Raw genomic sequence first — 23180 nt, 5'->3', positions numbered from 1 at the left:
TGGTGTAATGCAGCACATTTTGTAGTAGTATTACTTTATTGTGTTGCCATTTTTATGTATGTTAACATTGTCTGGGCAAAGGTTTCACCTGATTTGACTCAACATCCTGGGATTATGGACAAATCGCTCAGTCTCCCAGTGCCTATGAGCAGCGCCTGGATACCCTCAAGGATGATAAGCTGTGCTATACAAATCTGAATATTATTATTAGTAGTACCAGTTTAAAACCCAAACACAGCAATAAGCAACAGAAAGGTGACCAGTCGACCTTTGCAGAGGGTTTTCTCCTACCCCCCAATCCAGGTAGCCTCTATTTTATTAATGTTTGAGACATTTGAGATAGAACATAATATTTTGTTTTGCTCAGAGATGGGTTATGTGGCAAATGCGGAACAAGCTGTAGCTGCATAATTCCAGAGGCCCTTGTTATAGTGACAAGCAAATGATACGGGCTATCGGCCTAATTCTTTTTAACGGAACAAACTATATCATGCCTTATGTCTGATCTGTTTATTACAAAATGCTACAACATGACAAGCAATTTCCAAAACTGTATGACAGCAGCTGCGTATTGGGTATGTACCAACCACCTGAAGCTTAACTCCAATAAAACTGAGATTATTATTTTTGGCCAAAATCATCCCAAATAGCAAAAAAGCTAGTGACCTCTAACTTTGGCATCATCTTTAATACACCACTTGTTTACTCTACTGGCGACAGAACATCTTAACAGTATTTGTATGTTAAACCCTATCAAAATAAAGACACTAAGGCTTATTTATAGTGAAACACAGATCATAAAGACAATTTGTAAGGTGGATTGTTATTACACTGTGTTAAAACTTGTAGACAGGAATTTTGATACAATGAAACTGACAGGTTATTGTAGTAGGCAAAGGGTTTGATGTTTGTTACTCCCCTCTGACAAGCCATAGGGGTAAAAGATTTCCATTTAAGAATCCTTGTTATGGTTGTGTATTGTTTTGCCAACTGTAATTTATATATATATATATATATATATATATATATATATATATATATATATATATATATATATGTTTAATTGTATTTGCAGCATGTAATGGATGTGCTTTAAAGTACTTTAGAGACCCAGCAGCATTAGCAATCTGCCAGACATGTGTAATAAAATAATAATAATACATTTAAAATACATGCATACAAATACATACATAGTGGAAGTTTGGGGCAGCCCTCTTCAGCTGGTGGTGTGTCTGAGCATCATACACATTCTGTTTCTGCCGAGGACAACATATTGCATGGGGTAATTGGTAACCCCACTTCAGCTAGTGTCTCGATCGCCCTCGGAGCGACAGTATATTGCCTGATCACATCTGCCTGAAATGGAATGCACTTCACTGCCAGGTCTCGCACACCTATGGTTTTAGTTTTTCATTTTGTCCTTTTCTAGGTACCTCCCTTTTTCCTTCCCATCTGTCTTATTATTTTAAATACCTGGCACAATGCTACCAGGACACTCGTTTACTGCTCATGTCATCTGCAGTGCACGCATCCCACATGGCCACTGTTTTTAAACTGTGCTGCTATCCTGAAGGGTACCGACCAAAGAGTACCACTGCTCTACTGTCCAAAAACTACTGCTGCACTTAGAAGCAACATAACAGAAGCCTGGAGCACTCTGACAACAAATAGTAAATTCCTTTGCATTCAGTGTTCTTTATCCATAAAACAGCAACCAATGAATCTCTGTTTTCACCATACACTAGCGAACACGTATTTCGTCTCTGGGGGTCATTACACCAATATACTTCATCCGAGCTAGAACAATAATTAATACATGATTCAATATTGGATACGACTAGTTCACAATACACCACCACCATAGTCCATGTGACTGAAACCACAACAGAAGGTGTAAAAGGGAAAGAAAAAGACATAGTAGCAACCAACGAAAGTTAAGTAAAACAAAAACCGAAGATTCCCAAAGGCAACCAAGATAGAATCAATAGTATAAATATGTAACAAAATTGCCAAAAAGCCATTCTCAATTTGTATAATGAAACACAGGAAAATTACGTGATGCAAGGCTGATAACCGTCACATGTAGAACAAATAACTCCATGATTCAGCCCTTCTACTTTTATTCCTTTAAATTATCTTGCATATGGAACAGAGTATGTGTTTTATATGTGTGGGTGAGTGGATGGGTGTAAGAATGTGTCAGTGGGTGGATGAAAGGGATGTGCGTATACAAAAAAGCGTGCCAAAATGCATATATGATGGGGTATTGAGTACCTAAACTCAGCAGTATCTGAAAGGGCACTTTCAGGTATAAGTCAGACATATCGCATTGCCAATATGTGTTCACATATGGTGGGTGCTTGACTGCATTGGCACAGCAGAGTTAAAACAATGGAATAGAATGTGCAAGAGCAATTACAAGTGGGTTATATTGAATTGCACATTTCCATCCAATGGTCTGTGTTGGCTATTTAACTCCCTTAACTACATGATATGCTTGAAGAAAAACAGGTGCACTTGCTACTTGTCATGAATAGCAAATCTCTCCCTAATGGAATCATTCACAATCAGCAGTCTTTGTACAGTGTGTGAACGATACACAGTAGTCTTTAGTGGCACCAGGATGGAAGGTGGTTGAAGTGTTGCTGCTCAGAGGTGGTGAATAAAGGTTTATGCATTACCGCTGGTGAGTATCAAATCCAAGATGGCAGTAGGGACTGTGTCAAGTTCCACAATTTGAGTACCGGATAGCAGAGACATATAAAGCAGGTCTGATGCAGCATTAAAGTACTTGGCAACACTTAGGGCCTCATTATGAACCTGGTGGTCTCATGACAGCCAGGTTCACGTGGTTGGCGGCAGCGGTTTGAGCGCCATGTTATAGCCAAGGTGGTTGCGCCGTGGTCGGACCACCAGCACAGCCAGGCCTAGTCGCCCTGGCAGTCCTAATTCACCAGGGCAGCACTGGACGCAGCACTGCCCTGGGGATTACGACTTTGTTCCCCGCCAGTGATTTTATGGCAGTAGCACAGCCATGAAAAGGCTGTCGGAGAACTTGGCATGAGCAGTGCAGGCACCCCCTTGGCCAGCACCCTCGCAATCTTCACTGTCTGCTTTGCAAACAGTGAACACTGCAAGGGTGCTGGCGCACCCTGCAACCTACAGCATTGCGGCTAGCTCGATTACGAGCCGGAGACAATGCTGTAGGCCATTTCCTGCTAAGCCAGCAGGCGGAAACTGAGGTGGACGACTTAAACCGTCCGCTGAAATCATAATGAGGCCCTTAGAGTTATTGGATTTTCCATGCTCAGGAGCGGTCACCCAAACTTCCTCTCTTTCAAGTCTTCTTTTAGTCCTGTTTTCCTTTCTGTGCATTTGAATACTTGTGTTAATATTATAATGAAAAATGCCTCCTTGCTTTCTGTGCTTTCTTCTAGCTACATTAGGAACTGCAGTGGTAATCAGTCTCCAGCACAGACCTGGATCAAGCGGTCCCATGGACTCTTGGTGCAGAGTTGTTCATCACAGCCCTCTTTGTGTATATTGCATTCTTTAGCATACTGGTGTTTGAGAGTCTCTATTATGAGTTACTGATGAGTTACATTAGCAAGAATCTAGTCTTTTCTCTCATCTACCCTATTCCTATTCCCTTGAACCTATTCCATAATCAATGACAACAGTGCTGAAAAAGTAAAAGGGACAGTGGACTTAATGGCATACAAAGTGCACATTTAGAGGAGCCATATTTTCATGTGCCTCTTCAGTCATACCAAATATATTCATCAGAAGCCATACAAAATCCAAAATGTAATCCTGTCCGACTAAGGGACCTATCAAGTTATTTATCTAGGCAGTAGGGCATAGACTTACGCTGGGTACCATAGAGTAGTTAGGATAGCAGTACAAGGGAATAGGTGCTAGGGTTTAAGTAGAGTCTATATGGTAAAAACAGAGCTAAAAGTACTACAGCAGCTGTAGGGAGTTGTTACTAGGTTGTAGGCAGGGGTAGATACAGTAGAGTGCAGATACTAGAATACAGGAAGTGGTGGTGAAAGGTATAGATGAGAATAAGTATACTAGAATATGAAGAGAGAGGATAAGGGTAAATAAAGAAAATATACATTTGAGAGACTGGATGAACTGAATTATGTATGAGGTGAAGAGAGGAGAGATGGATGGTGTGTGTGGAGGGGTTCTCTTACTTGCTCTCACAAACATGACAAAGGTATAGTAGGCAGGATGAGGGGGGCAACATAGTAAAGGGGAAAAAGGGACCTATGTGACCCTGTTGATTGCAAGAATTTGGGAGTGTTAAGGGAAACAGGTTTGTGGCTAATCTCTATCCAGATTAGGTTTCTTTTAGTCCAATGACAAGTGGGCGGAAACACTGGGAGCGAGATTTGCCAATGGCATGCACACAGGGACGTAGCAGAATGCATAATATACATGGAAGTAGACAGAGATGTTGATACTAGTAGTGCCTTCAATAACACCACTTCCTGCAGACTACAAACAACAACCAATTACTGATTAAGTAATACAGAAGTAAAAAGAAAAGCTAGGTAGACTATCCTCTATATATGCTGAAAAAGACACAAACTGTGCACCAGTAAAATGGAGGCAGCCGGTGTAAAGAAAACTGTGCATCCATCCCTAGAGTGCATTCTCAGAATGTAAGCTGGAAGAAGGGTCCTTCTGGCACTCCTGCTGAAGTGTGGAGAAGGTACTCACAATCCGATGTAGAAACCATACATACAGAGCAGATATGGCAAAAGGTGGGATGCAGTGTCAATAGAAAACTTCACTGCTCTGGGATGGAAAGACACTGTGTGGTTTTCATGTAGTCTCCAGTTTAGATTCAACTCCTGAAGGTGACATCTCTTTCCGTGGTAACCTTTACCACACTTTTATGATTGAATGTGCATATGTGATAGGCACTGACGCCCTGTAGTGCGTACAGATAGTTTCAGGGTCATACATTTCAAAACACAATGATATTGGTTTGCTTTATTGGTGTGCTTGTTAGGCAACACTTTATTTTAGCTAGTCAGAACAAATAAGCTGCTCTGCTTCTCTGACAGTGGGATAAAAACACTACTTTTTTACATAAACAGCTTCTGTGCTATGGCTCAGTGAGAGGAGCACTTCTATGCTAGGATTTGAATAAGACCCTTACAAGATGCAGCCCTGCTGACTCTGACCTCCATCCTGCTGGCTTCCTGACACCCAGCACCAAGGCATGGGTGTTAGTCTAGCTCAACTGATCTAGCAGAGGATAGTCCTGCTGTGATCTCTTTAGATACCGACCGGAGGACGTAAACATAAGCAATGATTACTATGGTTGACCTGTTCATATTGTTTATCATTCTAATGATGCCCATTACAGTTGTGTGTCTTATCTTTCTAATAAACGCAGCACATGCTTTTTATACAAAAACACAATAATTTCAATAAAAGTTTTGAAAATTATTTTTGTATCTTTCTTGCGTTCACCTTGTGCAAGCAAGAGTGATTAACCAAAAGGTTTGATCTGTTTCCACAGATTTCTTGGCAATCAGAGTGTCATGTTTGAGGTTGCCAACATCATCTTCCCCTGTTCTGTTTGGGGGTAGGATGTGGTACAGTGAGCTAGCCGAGAAACGCCCACACTAACTGATAATAATTGTGGAATAAGTCTCTATATTATGACGTTCGTGTTAGTCTAATACATAGTCCTGTTCTATTTGTAGGAACTGTAAAACAACACTTGTACTGTGCTCCCAGATGACTGAACAGAAAGCTGAGGCCATGTTACAATTCGAGAATGAGGCACACTTTGGTGGCAGTAGAAGTGTATCCGAGCGTCCTAACCAACTCTCTCGGGAAATGGTCATGAGAAACTGGGGCCAGGCTGACAAATAATGGCAGGCCTGTGTTGCTGGAGGTGAAACACTTTGCTTGGGCTACATAAACCAACAAATCATGAATGGCTTATTCATTATCAGTCTCTGAAAAAAGTAGTAACTCAAAGGGTCTATGAAAAAAGCAGCCCCAAACAATAATTTCCTCCATGGTCATATGCCTGCTTAAAGACTTCCGAGAAAACAAACAGTGTAACTATGGCAAACACATACAAATGGTCTTTTTGGGAAAAGGTCAAGTTCCATAGCCCACAGGAATCCTCACTGCCCTGTATTCCCTAGTCTTCCACACAGTCTGGGAACTGTGGGGGAGAAGAAAAAGATGTTCTTATAGAGAATAGCTGCCAGTGTTACAGCTGCTGGTTTGGTAAAATCTAAAAAGAATAGGCAATGGAGTTGCAGAATGGGTGAGCGAAGCAGATCAGTCAGTGGCCTTTCTAACTGAAGAGAGGAAACAGTGCTGGATGTCCCACCGGAGTCTGCAAATACACCAGGAACTCCTAAGAACCCTTTCTGTACAGTGGCAGCATGCTGAGAGGGCCTCAAGGCAGAGAAGCTGAAACCTCAGTAGTAGGTTAGTTCTTCAGCAATGCCCTTCAAAAGAGCCCTTTGCCTTCTCAGAAGGCTCCTTATGTTTCCCGAAGGGTCACAGAGATGTCATCCACATCAACTGAATTTGGGAAACAGAGCCCTAGCTCCAGTCCCCTACCTAGAACTATAATTATGCCCACGCCGACAAGGTTTACTCTTTACTCAGCAATGCTAAAGTTTCAAGCTCAATGAATGATTAGATTCCACACAGAAGGTTCACCAGGTGGAGAGCAGTAAAATGTGTCCCAAGGGCCCAGAATCTTCATGAAGCTCAATCTCTCTGCCTTCCCAGAGTAGCCTGTGATGTAGAAGCATGAATTTATCGACCATGCAAAGATGGCTTTGATGACCCTGGGTATAGAGAACCAAAAGCCACTTAGGCCAAGCGCGTCTTCCTCTGATCTCTAAGTAACAAATGACAGCTTCTCTGGCCTCATGTCTGCTGCAGAGGCCTGCAGGGGCATTTCTACGGTGGGCCCCTGCCTCCCAGGTGTCTAGGTCTGGAGCATGATCCTGCTGAGATTTTCAGCATGGCTTGGGCCCACATGTGTGACCCCAACAATTATGTGGTAGTACTCCAACATACCATGGGTCTGGCAGCCATGTGAGAAAATAGGCGGACAGGCAGCTGCTCCTCTCCCTACTATCAGTGAAAACTAAAGCAATGACAGGGAAGGGCTGCTCTAAAATAGGGAAGAGAGAGCTGCCTGGCCAACTGTTGTGCTTCTTGTGTACAGTTGGACTGCCACTGGAATGGAGAAATTCACGAGTAACAAACATGGGATGGGAGGAGAATTTGGCACTCCCACGGCAAGGAGGATCCAAAATATTGATTATAAAAAGAAAACAAAATATCTTGGACTGCCCAATATGAGAAGTTGTAGCACAAAGGGTGAGAAATTTAAACAAATGTAAATATGAAATGACCAATGGGATCAAACAAAAGTAATTAAGAGTAGGATTTCAAATTTCAAATCTTGAACTTTGGTGATTTGAAAATCCCAGATGGAGCTCGGCTCATAAACCCAGATGAAAAGTTGAGATAGATCCAATGGAGTCTAGGTCTTATAGCTACAGCAGGCAAAAAAGGCTGTGCTGCTTATTAGGAGCCCCCACATTAGTTAGGCCAGTGCGATAGTACAGCCTCATGATCAACATTTGAGTGCAGTCTACTATTTTACAAATGATAGTTAAGAAATATCACACTTCATCCACTAACGTCAACAATGTCAAGCTTCAAATTAATTTTGAGTCATTACATAATAATCCCCATGCAGCTGGATTAAACACTAGTTAGGATAACATACCTAAACTATGACCCGCCACTGAGACTTTTCCTTTGAACTCTGGATTCCTCTGCTGGAAAAGTTTATAGAGTCCATTCATTTCTTTGACAACTGTATCTAGAATGGTCTGGCAGTAGGTGGGACTGTTGTAGAAGAAAAGATCCAGGAGGGTCTCATTGGTGAATTGTCGTAATTTGGTAATGCTTGGTAGAGTAATTCTTTGAATGTCACTAAATAGATAAAAGACAACACAAGTAAACAGTTTTGATCAGTGCTTCCCAAACGTCCGAGAACCCCCACCCAATTTTTGGAACAACTACATTTTGCGATACACCTACCTTTAATTGAGATGAGGTAGTAACTAAAGCATTGTGTGGTAGCACATTGTATATAAGCACATTTTCCATTGAAATGGGCACTAGATTTGTACAAACATGCACCTTTATTGATAAAACTCTATAGTACACAAATGCTAAGGTGTGTAAATCGGGTTGCTATGAATATCTATCATTTATGAATCACCAGGTCCAATTAAAATCTCTGTTTTCAACACACTTCAGAGTTACAAAAAATTTGCTTTATTTTTTATTTCCTACCTGCTGAATGCATACACCCTACAGCCCTTCCTTTCACACTCCCTGTATTCTACCAAGATTGATATATAATTCACTTTAAAATTCCTCTTACTTTCAAGTTAGAGAAAGAAAAGTAAATACCAATCCCTATGTTCGAAGAATAACCAGCAATCTATCAGAAAACAGCCTGACATTTGACCTCTTCCTTTGAAACACTGGCAAATGTGACAAGATAAAAACAGAATTTAAAGGCATCTTTATTTTTTGCTCGGGCTTTCCCGACCCATCACAAATTGAGCACAATTAAGCATATGGAGTACAATAATGGATATAAACTTTTCGTAAGTACTTAGTTCAAAGGTTATATGCTGAAACATCCTTTGATTAAACAAAGCAAGTTCTTACGATTAGTTGAAGCATACAATTAACAAGTTACTTACCTTTGGTACCACTTTTTCTGGTGGATGCTGTATCTAACCACAGATTCCTTACCTTGTGAATATCCTCTCAGGAGTCAGACTATTAATCAATCAATCAATCAATCAGGATTTATAAAGCATAGCTAATCACCCAATAGGATATCCAAGCGCTTGCAGGCCCCAGAGGCTTAGTTGAACAGCCAGGTCTTGAGGGCCATTCAGAATTCCGGAAGTGAGATGATGGTCCGGAGGTGGGTGGGGAGGCTATTCCAACTTTTTGCTGCAACGTGAGAGAAGGAGCGTCATCCACTTCTGCTTTGGTAGATGCAGGGAGTATGGGCAAGTGAAAAGGAGGCAGAACGTAGTCTTCTCGAAGTTTGGTGGAAGTTCAGGCAGTGGTTAATGTACAAGGGTCCTGGGTTGTGTGGAGCCTTGTGTGCGTAGGTCAGCAGCTTGAATTGGCATCTCTTCTGTAAGGGCAGCCAGTGGAATTGCCTGAGGTGGTGTGTGATGTGGGTTTGTTGGGGAAGGTCAAGGAGGTGTGCAGAAATTCCTACATAGACGCCGTTGCAGTAGTCCAGTCGGCTGGTGACAAGGGCTTGTGTCACTGTGCGTCTTGTGTGTTTTGGTAGCCACTTGAATATCTTATGTAGCATGTGCAAAGTGAGGAGGAAGGTGGAGGAGACTGTGTTCTCTGAGATTTCATTGTAAGCTTGTTGTCAATGATCATTCCAAGGTAGAGGGTGTGCGCGTCCTAGGTCTGATGGCCAACAAGAGTTGTTCCGTGTGTTGCTGCTGTTGATAAAGATCAATACTTCCTTCTTGTCTGTGTTCAACTGCAGGCAGTTGTTCTTTATCCAATCAGCAATGCTTGCGATGCATCTGTGGAAGCTGGTGCTGGTGGTGCAGGGGTTGTTGGTGTGTGAGAGGATGAGTAAGGTGTCTTCTGCATTGGAAATTTTGCCGAGACCGTGGGATCTGACGATGTTGGACAGCGGGGTTATATATGTGTTCAAGAGTGTGGGGCTCAGGGATGAACTCAGGGGGACACCACAGGTGATCTCCTTGGGTTCAGATCTTTTCAAATATTTTAGGGCCTACACTGCACTTGTGCATCCTTCTATCACAGGCAAGTACATACCTAAGAGCCATCCGTCCACGTTTGGTGCTATTGGTCCTCTCTTCCACATTTTTGTAATGTCCCTTCGGCTTCCCAGCAACCACAAACTATTGCAGTTTTTAACAGGTAGTGCTTCCTTTATTATTTGCAAAACTCTATATTTCATTAGTGCACTTCTGGCAGGTTTTGGATAATGCTCAGAATCACATCAGTTGGAAGCAGCAGGGCTGAGCTAAGGTAAGTGGAAGTCAGTCCTTCTCTCATTTGATCATCTCTCAGAAGCAGTGGACTGGAAAGCTTGGGGGACAGTGTCTGCTACAGAGCAGTTAAGCTGCAGTGCAATAACTAACTTAAATGCAAATCTTTTGCATTTGAGAGAACAAAGTTACTTGGCTTTGTCGAAAGACATGTACTAAGGTTGGGAAGGTACAGCTCTCTCTAAACTACCATGTAGCTGCCACAGTGTCTTTGAAGGTTATGGCAAAATCCGCAAACTAAAGCTTTGGCTTTCCCCACTGTGCCCTGCTGCGTGAGACAGAGGTGTGCTTGCACCCATTCAGTGATGAGCATCAGTGCTGACTTTACTCTGGCCCTGAAGACACCAGCAACACCCTCTGATGGTGTGGCGATGCATGGGTGTGTACCTCTGTCAGTTTATAAGAGACTGGTGCGCAGAACACAGGCGTACTCAACTCAATCACACCTGTTGTGGAAGGGGAACTTGCTAAGAGTTTTTTTTCTCCATACCTAAAGCTCAAGCCACCCACTCAAATAAATGACAAGACCATCTGTGATGTAGCGGTGATGTTTGTGATGGGGCCTGAGATGAAACTGATGAATACAGTTGCACTTTCTTCTATTGTCTAACAATTACATGCATTTCTTCTTCTTGGAAAACTGCTGAATATGCTTTCTAATGTTCTTGGCAATAAGCAGCACAGGTGCAAATTCTTCGCTTTTGAATTTGGAAAGCACTTTTACAGACTGCTGCAGCTCTCAGCTGACTGATCAAATTGGCCCCCATGCAACCACAGATCAGGGATCTTTGGGTCTCCAGGACGCACTACAAGAAGACACCTGTCACACAGTGCTGGGATGTGAAAGTCCCAGCATGTTTCACAGTTGTGTTCCCTTGCACCGAGTGCCCAATGTGAGTATATGGAATTCGTTTTTTGATTTTTACCGAGCATCACAGGAGCTGGGAAGCCACCAAAGAAGCGGCTGCCGTTTCATGGACTGAAAGACTTCTTAAGTGAGACTCAGTAAAATGAGGTAAAAGACTGTGCACTAACACACACACACACACACACACAGGGACAATCTGCACCTGATCTTAATCCCACTAGAATCAGACCTGGGGAGGGAATAACCTGGATCAAAAAAGAAGGACTAGGATCAATAGCAGCACCTACATACACATGCAAACAACACTAAATAGCATCATGTACATTTTTCCACGTTTAGAATGTAGGCCTAGTGTTTGTTAAAGTACTTTTCTTCTTGAAACTCAAGCAATGGGTTGAACAATCATTAATTACACTAAAGGGTGTTTGCCAGGTGTTGAGCTCAAGCATCCGCATACTACCTCCCTAAGCAGCCACTGACTGCTTTCCATCGCTACCACTGAGAGTCAACTGCAGGACAGACCCCTGGACATGAGAGGCAAACAACCTCAACCCACATGGTTGGGCCCAAATAGCCCTTGTTTGACCCATGACTAACACCTGGCTTCTCAACACGGCCTGACCGTGCAGATCTTTTCATTGGCTGCAGTGGGCTAATATGCATTCTTCTTGCACAGCTCCTCATGTATCTCCTCTCTTAGGCAGCCTTTTCTTGCAATCATAGGGAGGGTGAATATTTGCGACTTACAGTTATGCATTTTTTAGATCTAGGCGCACCAACCAGTCCCCCGGACTCAGCAGACCTTGTGAATTTCCTGAGATTGATTACTGCCTGTTGTCCATCACCTCTTTTCTCCACTAAAAAAAAAAGTTGCTCACAGAGTTGTTTGGTTCAACGACAGTGGGAATGAAAGCTCCCTTCCTTAGCGATTTCAGGACTTCCTGCTTGATGAGGATTGATTGCTCTTTAGAGAAAACCAGAGGTTGTGGTCTGGATGACTGGCAACAAGTCCCCATGAACTCTATATGAAAGCCCTGGACTGTCTGAAGAACCCACGCATTGGTTGTCAAATCATGGCAATTTTCTAGGAATAGAGCCAACCGCCCCGCCGCCCATCTTAGTTTGGAAGAAAGTAGAGTTCTCACTTTGGGAAGAGTCTTGGAGGTGACCACGACTTCCTCCTCTGGTCGCATGGTTCCTCTGGATTTGTCTAGAAGGAAAAGCTCTCCAAATTTGGACTGATCCTGCCATTGTCCTTAGCGGGAGCCTTGGCATCTCTGGGTGGCATTGGAGATAAAGCGGCCGGTCAAGTGCCCCCTGCCTGGACCGGCCCCAACAAAAACCTTGGAGGAAAAAATATTTTTGATAGGGGCCTGCGCTTTATCGAGGGAATTGGAGGTGGCAACAAACTTGTCTAACTCTTCGAACGGGTCACCAAACAACCCTCCCTGTGCCCTGGGACAAGCCTCTGAAGTTTTAAAACCCCCCAATGTTAAGTCTACCTTGATTAGAAGAGACCTACGCCTTTTCATCAAGTGTGCAATTTGTGTTCTCCAGAATATTACTGCCCTTAGGGCCCAGCCAGAGAGAATCTCTAGGGATATGAGGGCGCTGGACTGTTTTCCCTCCTCTGCCATGTCTAGTGTTTGAGTAAGGAGACCTGTAGCGTCCAACAGCTAATCCTGACTTTACCGCCAGGAGCGATTTATGCCGTTCTTAAGGTCTCTTACATATTTCACCAAGAACGTGGCTATGTGTCTATGGTGATAGAGGGTCCACTAGTGGTCGCCGCTCACCACTCGGTTTATACTGGCTCACGTCTCAAGGAAATAACAGTTGTGTGAGGAACGCTGAGTTGCGATCCTGTGTCGCTCTGAAAGGCAAAGGTTGAGTGTAGAAACTATATAGCCCTTAGAACACAGTAAGCAATACACAAAGATGTATAACACGTGGAACACAACAGAGCACTTAACTTCAGGCTGCTGGAGCAGTGATGAAAGAGGAGGTGTAGAATGCGCTGATGGACTATATGCATAAAGGAGGAATATGATTGGTTAATGTTGTTTGTCCTTTTCCCGAGGCTTCTTGGGAAAGGTGTTTTTTCTGTTGCTTTTAAGGCTATTAATAAAAAAGTGAAGAAAGATGAGTGTAATCTTGGCTTCCAGGCCTGTCATAGAATCATGTTACACATTAACTCTTGTCTGACTAATATGTTGTTTTACAGTCTGGCAACAGACCTGCCCATTTAACAATTTCTAATTGTAGTTTTTCAGGAAATGTAAACATTTATTTTGTACAGCATTCCCTCAAATGTATGTGATATCATCAGGGGTTGTACAAATTAACTCACAAGCGGAGCCACAAACTAAGCCAAATATGAAGACATTGTTGACTAACACCCATTCTTTTCTAATTATCACTCCATATGTGGGAATATACAAAAATGAAGTTGGTTAGGGGTGACTTACTAATATTTAAATGAAAGTTTTCCTCCCTGACAAAAGGATTATTGTGACCGATCGAACTGCAGGTTTAAACTGTAGAAGTCAGTTAACATATGTAGGTGTGAAGCCATGTTTTCCAGTGTTACACAAGTGGATTACACAATAGTTGCTGCAGTCCACAGGTGACATTTTACAATTTCTATGCAATGTGTGTATGTTCTACACCATACACATGACACTTTATAGGACAGTTAAAAAATGCCAATTGTGGCCAGTTTTTACATGATTTAGGGGCCACAGCATGTACACACACTAGGCAGCAGTGCCCTAGCATGCTGTCTAAAAACCTGCAATACAATTCAGCAACAAATAAGGGTGACAACGCAAAAAGGGGCATTTACTCACAGACAGGAGCTACCTGAAGAGCCCCGGAGGTGTGCCTAAGAAAACCATAATCTCTGACTACAAGTGAGTATAAGTATGAGAAACTCCGCAGACAGTGTGCCAGGATTTCTTATCTAGTGACATGGGTCCCACTCTGATGGAGAATGAGAAAGACTTCAAAATGTAGGTTGGGGGGGTCATTGACTGCCAACTCCCCTTGTTAAGTCCCGAAACTGGAACCTAGAGGTTCTGCTTTCTACTAGGAAGAGCTGCTTAAAACCTCCTTAAGGGAAGGCGCCCACTGACTGAGGGGTGCTGAAGGTAAGCAAGAGTAACAACTCTGTGAGCAACCTTTTTTTTTAGTGGAGAAAAGAGGTGATGGACAACAGGCAGTAATCAATCTCAGGAAATTCACAAGGTCTGCTGAGTCCGGGGGAATGGTTGGTGCGCCTAGATCTCAAAAATGCATAACTAAGTCGCAAATATTCACCCTCCCTATGGTTGCAGCTGGCATATGGATTCCATACACTCCCCTTCGGCCTGCCGTCAGCCCCTTGGTGTTTTACCAGGTTCTCAAGCTAGGAATAGAATTCCTCTGCAGTTGCAGCATAAGCTTGACTGTTTACCTGTACGATATACTGTTGATGGTTGTAGGAAGTTGGCTCTGTATATACTATTTCAAAGTAAGAAATAGCGTGCACAAAGTCCAAGAGTTCCCCTTAGAGGTAAGATAGTGGCAAAATTAGATAATTCTAATGCTCTATTTTGTGGTAGTGTGGTCGAGCAGTACGCTTATCAGAGGGTAGTGTTAAGCATTTGTTGTACACACAAAGGCAATAAATGAGGAACACACACTCAAAGACTTACTCCAGGCCAATAGGTTTTTATATTGAAAAATATCTTTTCTTAGTTTATTTTAAGAACCACAGGTTCAAGATTTACATTAAACACTTTAAATGTAAGGTACTCCACTTAGATACTTTAGGAACTATGAATGAAAACAATATCATGTACAGTCTTTGTAAAAATGGCAATAAGCTAATCTCAAAGCGGACACAATGCAAAAATCAACAGTTCCTGGGGGAGGTAAAGGAAGGTCTAAACAACTATATCCTAAACCACTACTGCTAAACAACTAAAAAGTCTCTACAACTAAGTACTGAACAACTACTGTCTAAACAACAATTGTGACTGAATAACAATTGCCTGAACAACTAATTTTAAGGTAAGGTTTTGTTTTTTATGGTTTATTAGTTGTTTAGTATATATATATATATATATATATATATATATTAGTTGTTCAGGCAATTGATTGTTATTCAGGCACAATTGTTGTTTACACAGTAGTTGTTCAGTACTTAGTTGTAGAGACTTTTTAGTTGTTTAGCAGTAGTGGTTTAGGATATAGTTGTTTAGGACCTAGTTGTTCTGTTACATATTCGACGCGTTACCAGGAATTTGCCAGTATTGCCCGGAAAACAACATTTCGTTGATAGCCAAATATGCTCCGGGAAGTCAAATGATGTGGCCGACTGGCACTCCTGATACCTTCAGCATCTCAGTACATGGAAGTTACTCCCGGAGGGTTTCAAGAGAATAGAAAGGCAAAGGGGCTCCTCCACAGTGGATTTGTTTGCCTCTCAAATGGATTACAAATAGGGCAAGTACAAGTACTTCAGTGCCAGACCAGCAAGAGCCAGTGACGGATGCCTTCCTGCAGGACTGGAGTATGGAGAAGAGGTACGCCTTTTCTCCATCCATTATGATAATAAGATTGTTGGGTCAGGTCAGACGACCGAGGGCGAAACTGGTGGGCATCACTCCACTTGGTTTCCAGTGATGGTGGAACTTTCCAATCCGTATACCCCAGAGGCTGGATATCTTCAAGACACTTGGGTGAATCCCAACCACATGATTCGAGACGGGACATTACGCCTCAAGGCTTAGAGAATTACAGGTCTCGCTGGGAAGCCCAGGGACTTTCGGAGGAGGCTCGGAACCTCTTGTCCAAAGCATGGGCAGATGGAACAACTAAAAGATGCTGATCTGCTTGCAGGCGATGGTTTAAGTTTATGTTTATGAAGGAATACAGATCCCATGAAGTCCAAAGTGATCCACATCTTGAATTTTTTTATCCTATCTGGTCCCGGACTGGTCGATGAACACCTTCAGATCAGCCAGATTGACTGGACATCTTCTCACTTATGTCATTCCTGTAGGTGAACATCCTTTTGTTCGGAAATTGATGAGGTATAAGATTGTCTGTTTTACCAGAACCCAGATTCTGCTCTTTGGGATGCCAACAGAGACCTTTTCTTTTCATGGCAATACAAGAAGTACTTCACTAAGAAGGAATCAGCAGGTCAGTTGGCCATGCTGTTATGCCCGATTTCTTGTAGATGAGTGTCTGACGTGAGAGCCCTGGACATTACAGGGAGGATATTCAGCCCATAAGGGGTCTCTTTTCACATTTATGGGAAGGTGAAATGTAATTCACCATAGTATCTTATCCTGCTTTTCACGAGGTACCAAAGTTGTTTGTGGTAAGGTGCATTAAGGCTTATGAAGCCATGACTGAGAAAGTTTGCCTAGCTGGGAAACGTCATCCTTTGATTTCCTTACATAAACCGTTTACAGCGGTATCCTCTCTCATTATAGCTAGGTGGGTGGAAAACGTAATGCTGGACGCAGGTATTGACACATCTATTTTTGATCCGTACTCCCCCAAGAGGCGCCATGGCATCCAAGGCTGTTTCTTTGGGAGCTAGGTTGGAGGAAATCTTGAACACGGCCGATTAGAAGTACGACTGTTCGTTCAAGACATTTTACTTCAAACCAATAGTCAACATTGCTACATTGGTGGTAAGTATTCTTTGAATGAGCATAATCCTCGCCTCTGGTCCTGCCATAGAATGTAAAATTTCCTAGCTTTTGTTGCATAAAGTTTCAATTCTATTAAGGACACAGAGGTAAGGATTTTTTCCCACCCCATTCAGAGATTTCCTCTCCCCCCTCCCCTGTTGGGGGTTGATGGATGAAGGGTCTGAGAGCAGTACAGCATAAGTAGAAGACTATTTTATCTGGCTATTGTATTCAGATGGTTGGAATGAACATGTTAATTTTGTAGCCATAGTTATACTTGCATTTATTCAATCACCGTGTCACTGATATTCTTGATGTGCTTTGCAGTTTTGGGTTGTATATCTTACAAGGCTATGCCCTACTTTAGAGGGAAAGAGGTCTCCAAGCAAGAATAAGAACTGCACAAAGAGAGGCAACTCTCGCTCAAAGAAAGAGGGGATTTGGCAAGTGCTGATGGACTATATGCATAAAGGAGGACTATGCTAGGTTAATGTTGATTGTCGTTTTCTCCAGGGTTCTTGGGAAAGGTGTTTGTTCTGTTGCTTTTAAGGCTGCTGTTGAAAAAAGTGAAGATGTGCATTATCCACGCCTCTGTGTCCTTAATAGAATTGAAACTTTCCATTACAAAAGCTAGGAAATTTTACATCTTCAACAATCTGTTACTAATAGAATAATGTGTATAGGTCAGAAAGTACATTGTAACATATTTACACACACACCAGAAAACAAAGAAGGTGGGCAAAAGGTTTCAGGACCGGTTCCTGGTCCTTACCATGAGAATTATTTTGTTTACACTTAAGTGATGACTGAAGAAAGAGGGCTGATTCAATCAAACTGTATTTATCATTATTCATAGAGAATACCACATTTGGGGAACAGATATTGGTTTAAAGGAAATCAGATTTAAGAAATCATTTTCCTGGCTTCTCATTGGCTGAAATCCTAACTCATGAGAGCAATGTCAATGTCACGAATTAGTAAAAAGCGAATCACTAAAATAATTACATTTTTTTACCCCATGGGTTTACGAAAACAATGCTTTAAGCACCTTGTGAAGTTATAGCCATCTATTTAACATTAATGTTTTCAAATCCCCTATTCAAGGGTATTACACCATGCTGCCAACTTAGAGGCTGTAAAGGGTGCAACATAATTCCGATAACTTATGGATTCCCAGTGTACGAAAACCTTCACAAAACATATGTAAATGCAACTAAAGGTGGCTACTGATGACCCTAATATATAGATAAATCTATAGATTAATGCTATTAAGTATTCAAAATATTAAAATATTCACAATGGGAAGCACTTTTAGTGATATAGGTCTTTGCCCTAAGATCAGCAATTCTTAACCTTCTGACATCCGCTGACTACCTTTGAATCCATGCTGCAAGCCAGAGAACCCCCACCTAAGCAATTTCTATGATTTGAGCCTCATGGCAATACACAAAAATAGAGAAACAAATATGCTGGAAGCAGGTGATTACCGTTTAAGCAATTTCTGTGATTTAAGCCTCAAACCAATTCACAAAACTAGGAACGCAAGTACATATCACACACAAACAACTTATTGAATAAGTTAATTCACTAACAAAAATATATGCAAAAATCAAAATTTTCTAGGCTAATTGTAGTTTCTCCATTGTTAGATGTACTACAATAACAAAGCAATATAAGACTTTAGCATATCACTGTCTTTTTTGCTTCCAATACGTTTTCTTTTTATCTCCACATACCAGTACTGATGCTTCAATTGGGGCCATCAAAAATCAATATTAGATTCTAGTGCTGTACTTGTGCTGCTCCCACAATTCACAATAAGGACACCAACCTAATTTTTAGCTCCTAATATACAATTCGTACATATATAAATAGCTTTTAAAATCTTTCAATTTTGTTTTCTTAATGTTTATATACTTTATTAATCTGCTAATATTATCTTCATAAATAGTCGTGGACCCCTGGATAGACACTGAAGACCCCACGGGCCCTTGGCTCAAAGGTTAAGATTCACTGCACTAGATCATTTTATATCACAAATATGGCCAATGACATTACCGGATCATGATGAACGGTTGCCGATTATGCTAGTGTTTATGGAAGTTCAGCATTATTTTTAGATTATGTATTTTGTGATATTGTATACCAAAGGATATACTCACTTGTCCACACCAGTAGCATCTGCATGCAATGCACTGTGCCAGTCTACTGGAAGAAACTCCACCCGCCCAATTTTCTTCTCTTCCTGAGCTTTCTTGAAGTGAGAATGAACGAGATTTAGAGAAATAAACCGGAAATCCTTCACTGAAAGAAAAAATTATTCTGAGCAAAGGTTTAAAATTCAAAAGAAATTAAAACATTTGATTTCATATTTTTGTCTAGTTTCTCCTGGCAACTCCCTACTAAGATATATTTGATAGAACACTACTTGACATTTTAAAATTTCCATATATAGTATTTATATTGCAACTGATCGCTGATTTTCTATTCTTTTATTCTGAATGATACATGTGACATTTTTTGGTTGTGCACCACTCTTTCCCTTTTATTCTCTCAGTTCTTCAGACAGATATGTCATGGTTATCTGTTACGGTGTCTTTATGATTATGTGCATAAATAAGAAAATAAAAAGATCAATGTAAAAAATACTGTGGAGACAGGGTATATATCAGTATATTTTAATTTGATCTGAGGGAATGACTGAATGGTTAAGAACAAACATTGAACACAGCTTTTTAGGAGATTTATCTAGTGAAGTGTAGGATGCAGGGCAAGTACAGGATGCAGGGCTAGTGCCCCATACTATAATCTTCAAAGAAACAAACTTATCCATCAAGACATTATGAGATCAAGTTCAGTAGGATAAGGGCTGAATCCTTTAAAGGCTATGGGCAGAATCCTCCCCATGTCAGGTGAGATTTCAGAGGCAACTGTCTGTTGTAAGTTCTTTGAGTTTCTCTAAATTCCAAGCCATCTCGAGATTTGAAACATAAGGGAAATCACTATACAGGGCCATCTGGCTTCTAAAGGGGGTCATACTGTAGGTGCCTTACAAAAAGTGGGGTGATGCCTACAGGTAGGGGGCACAAAACTGTCATGATTTCATGGGAACCATGAAAGGCTTGTGCAGATAACAGAGGTTTAATTTTGTAGCTGTTAACTATTTTAGAAAATCATTGGAAGTAGAACTGATGAAAGGAGTGTCCACCAGGACGGCGCTATAAATAACGTATGTAAGACTTTATTGAAAAGGTGCACCCATACACCTCCTGACAGATAATGATATTCAATTCTGAACTTTATAAATAAAGTAATTTGAGCATGAAGTCAGAAGGGTGCATCAGGAATTCAGAAGGGTGCATCATCACACCGCACTGAACGATCCAAAATGTAATGGTATAGTTGAAAGAGCAAATACAGTGCTAAAGGATAGTATATCACTGGCTTTAGGTAATGGCACAGACTGAAAAAACTATTCCCAAATGGTGTAACAGTTTTACTGTATTTTAGAGTTCTTACAGGTAGAAATCCTGAGTATGAGAGGAAAGCAGTAGGGATGAAGAAACTTAAACAGAGAGCCTGAAATAGAGCATTCATTGATTAGCATGAATATTTCAGGAAATCATTTGATTTCAAACACAAAGAGTAAGTAGAAACAATCAACGTTTGGGGAAGAATAGAAAAGAACAGATGGGAAGGTCAATTTTTCTTAGGGTTGTGGCTATGGAGTACTTTTATAAAGTGTTTATTCAAATGATTTCTTCATATTTACCCATGGCTCCTTACCTGCTTTATAACTCAGAGTTTCAAACTGGAAATTAATCTTTGTTAATCGTTCCACCAGTTTCACTCTACCACTGTATTAGTTTGTCTGATACTTACAAGGGAAAAATCTGGTATTGTAGTTTCCTGTCCTGTAAAGGAGCACAGTTTCTGTTCTCAGACACATCACTTCTCTGTCATTCTGTTATCAACTCCTTAAGTATCATATATCTAGTCTATCTAGATTGCAATTAAAAAAAAAAGCATGCAGTGAGTGACAATAGCCATTCAACATTCATCTCAGCACTTGTTTTGGTGGGCCTTATAACAAAAATAACTTGACACGAATGCTCACCAACCTTAATGTGCCACTGTAATGCTTCTGTGCAGCCTCCTAATTACTACTACCGACTTGAAGCAGTAGTTTTCCCCACTACATGGCATACATCAATCAATGCTTTCTCAGATTATGCAGAAAGCTATTCTTGATCCTGCGGGCATATTAAGATATCCATTTTACTTGTAACTTACCACACTGGATGATGCTGCGAAACTGCAGATCACAAGCTGGCCCAATCCCATGAACCATGAATACAAGATGATCTACTTGCGATGGTTCACCTATAATTAAGAACAATATTTTTATAGTTAATGAGCATTACAGTACTTTTTTATGGTGTATACATGGGTAGGACAAACAATTTTGTATTTCTCAGTTCAAATTATTGTAGTTTTGTTTTGCCAGAGTACCTGTTGCCTGAAATATTACTTAATAATTTAAATGGGTTTGACAAAAAATGCATTTCAATTTTAGCCATGTGCTGTAATATATATATATATGATCTCAAGATGTTTTAAAAGCTTAAGAAAAGGCTTTCAAATGCCTTGAATGGCACCCCCTTTAAATATGTTATAACTATTACTGCTCATGTAAAATCTCCTTTTCACAAAGTTTTGCCAGAAAGAATATTCTATTTATGAAAGTTATGATTTACAAATGCACTTCCATTTAATAGCACATATTGAAAATACCAACACTCTGATCATGCACAGTGATTCTGGAATACTTCAGTATGAGTAATGCTGAGAGCAGTTGGAGAGCTGGGACCGAGCCACGTTTTATCTTTGACAGAACAAGAAACAGCTCTGTAACCTTGGAGTTCACTGTGATTGAGGTCATATAGAAGGCGATGGATTTCAGGTATGCGCCCTCCATTGAATTTGGGTAACACCACCTGCCTGCAAAGTTTCAGCATTTGCTATTGGTTGGTGTTGTATTTAAATCAAATTGGAATACAAGATCTACCTGAATTGAGTTGAGCTGTCATTCGTGAGTCTATGTATTTCCTATTCAGGGCATCCATTATCTTGCTCTGCAAGCCTGGGACATGTTCCACTCACACGTTCCACTCTCAAATTGATATTGTGATGTAGGACTCAATGCTGTAATTTTTGCACTTCCCTGGACAAATGTTTGGATTTTCTTCACCTTGTTTTCAGATGTAATATAATGTGGTTATGTTGTCTTTTCTTACCTTGACATCCTTTTGCTATATGAGGGTGACAAAGGCATTCAAAACATGCCTCAATGCTTTTAACTCTAGCATACGTATATGTAGCTTTTGTTTCTGCAGAGACTATAACCCCTTGCCAATAGATTCTTTAAGCATGCTACCCAAACTCCAATAGAGAAATCAGTTGCAAAATGAAGAATCCTAGAGATACTGACCTAAAAAGACACTTGCTTTATCTTCCTGACAAAGCATGGCGTCTCTCATCCTTTCTGTGACTTGAACATAATCCTCCCTAAAACCATGCACTTGCCTCCACTGTTTGTATAGTTCTTTTTGCAGAGGTCTCATTGTTAGTCAACACTATGGATTGGGAGGAACACAGGGTGATAGGATCCATAGAAGGACTTTGTATTTTTCCACTGTTATCCAATCTCTCGTCGTTGACTCTTGAAGTAAGCAACTCCATTACATTCTTCCTTTTTTTTTTTTTTTCAATAAGAAAACCTTCAAGCAGGTTGCGCAAATGTTTGCTCCCAAGAAATACATGTGTTTTGTTGGCATTAGTACGGATTTCATATAATAAGGAGTTAGACCTAATTATTGGAGAAGATTTGTTGTTTGATTAACTGCCTCACATCTTTGCTTTGCTGAAGATGCCTTGATAAGCCAGTTGTTGAGATGTGGATATATTCTTATTGCTTGAAGGCATAGGTAAGTTGCTGCAGATGCTAGACATTTTGTGAACACCCTGGGTTCCAACTTGAGTCCAAAAGGGGAGGGCTTTGAATTGGTTTGTGCTGACCGTCAACTACAAAGCACAGATACTTTGTTTTTGCAATGGAGGGGAGATGGAAGTATGCCTCTTAGAAATCTTTGTTTATCGACCTCAGCACACCCTGAAGTGTTAAAATTTAGATTGGAGACCCATTCTAAGTGAACTGAACATTTATTTAAAAAAAGCAAGCATTCAAAATTATATGTCAAGATCGGAGGTTCCTATTATGCTTTTATTCTTGCTTCATAACAAATAGCAAGATAAACTACAAATCCCATGGGACCAATAAAAGTAACCAATGGGAAAAGAAACATAGTACAACTGAACCAGCCAATGGCAACCTAGCGACCTCCCCATATTATCTAACTTGACTGCGAACAACCCTCTTTTCTTGCTGCTCACAGTCAAGATAAGTACCTGTTT

The 23180-nt window shown here is 41.0% G+C and overlaps 1 protein-coding gene across 2 annotated transcripts in view; it reads right to left on the bottom strand.

The window, feature by feature from the left end:
• DDHD2 (DDHD domain containing 2) overlaps window positions 1–23180 on the bottom strand; it is a 440822-nt gene that overhangs the window by 228711 nt on the left and 188931 nt on the right. For both annotated transcript variants that reach the window (XM_069213949.1, XM_069213948.1), the window contains exons 6-8: window positions 21000–21089; window positions 18869–19010; window positions 7799–8007 (exon numbers count right to left, since the gene is read on the bottom strand). In XM_069213949.1, coding sequence (XP_069070050.1) covers window positions 7799–8007; window positions 18869–19010; window positions 21000–21089 — 441 coding nt within the window. The remainder of the gene's footprint in view (window positions 1–7798; window positions 8008–18868; window positions 19011–20999; window positions 21090–23180) is intronic.

The sequence above is a fragment of the Pleurodeles waltl genome, chromosome 11, assembly GCF_031143425.1.
Source record: "Pleurodeles waltl isolate 20211129_DDA chromosome 11, aPleWal1.hap1.20221129, whole genome shotgun sequence".
In the NCBI taxonomy this organism is placed as follows: domain Eukaryota; kingdom Metazoa; phylum Chordata; class Amphibia; order Caudata; family Salamandridae; genus Pleurodeles; species Pleurodeles waltl.
This window is presented reverse-complemented; position numbering and strand designations above follow the sequence as displayed.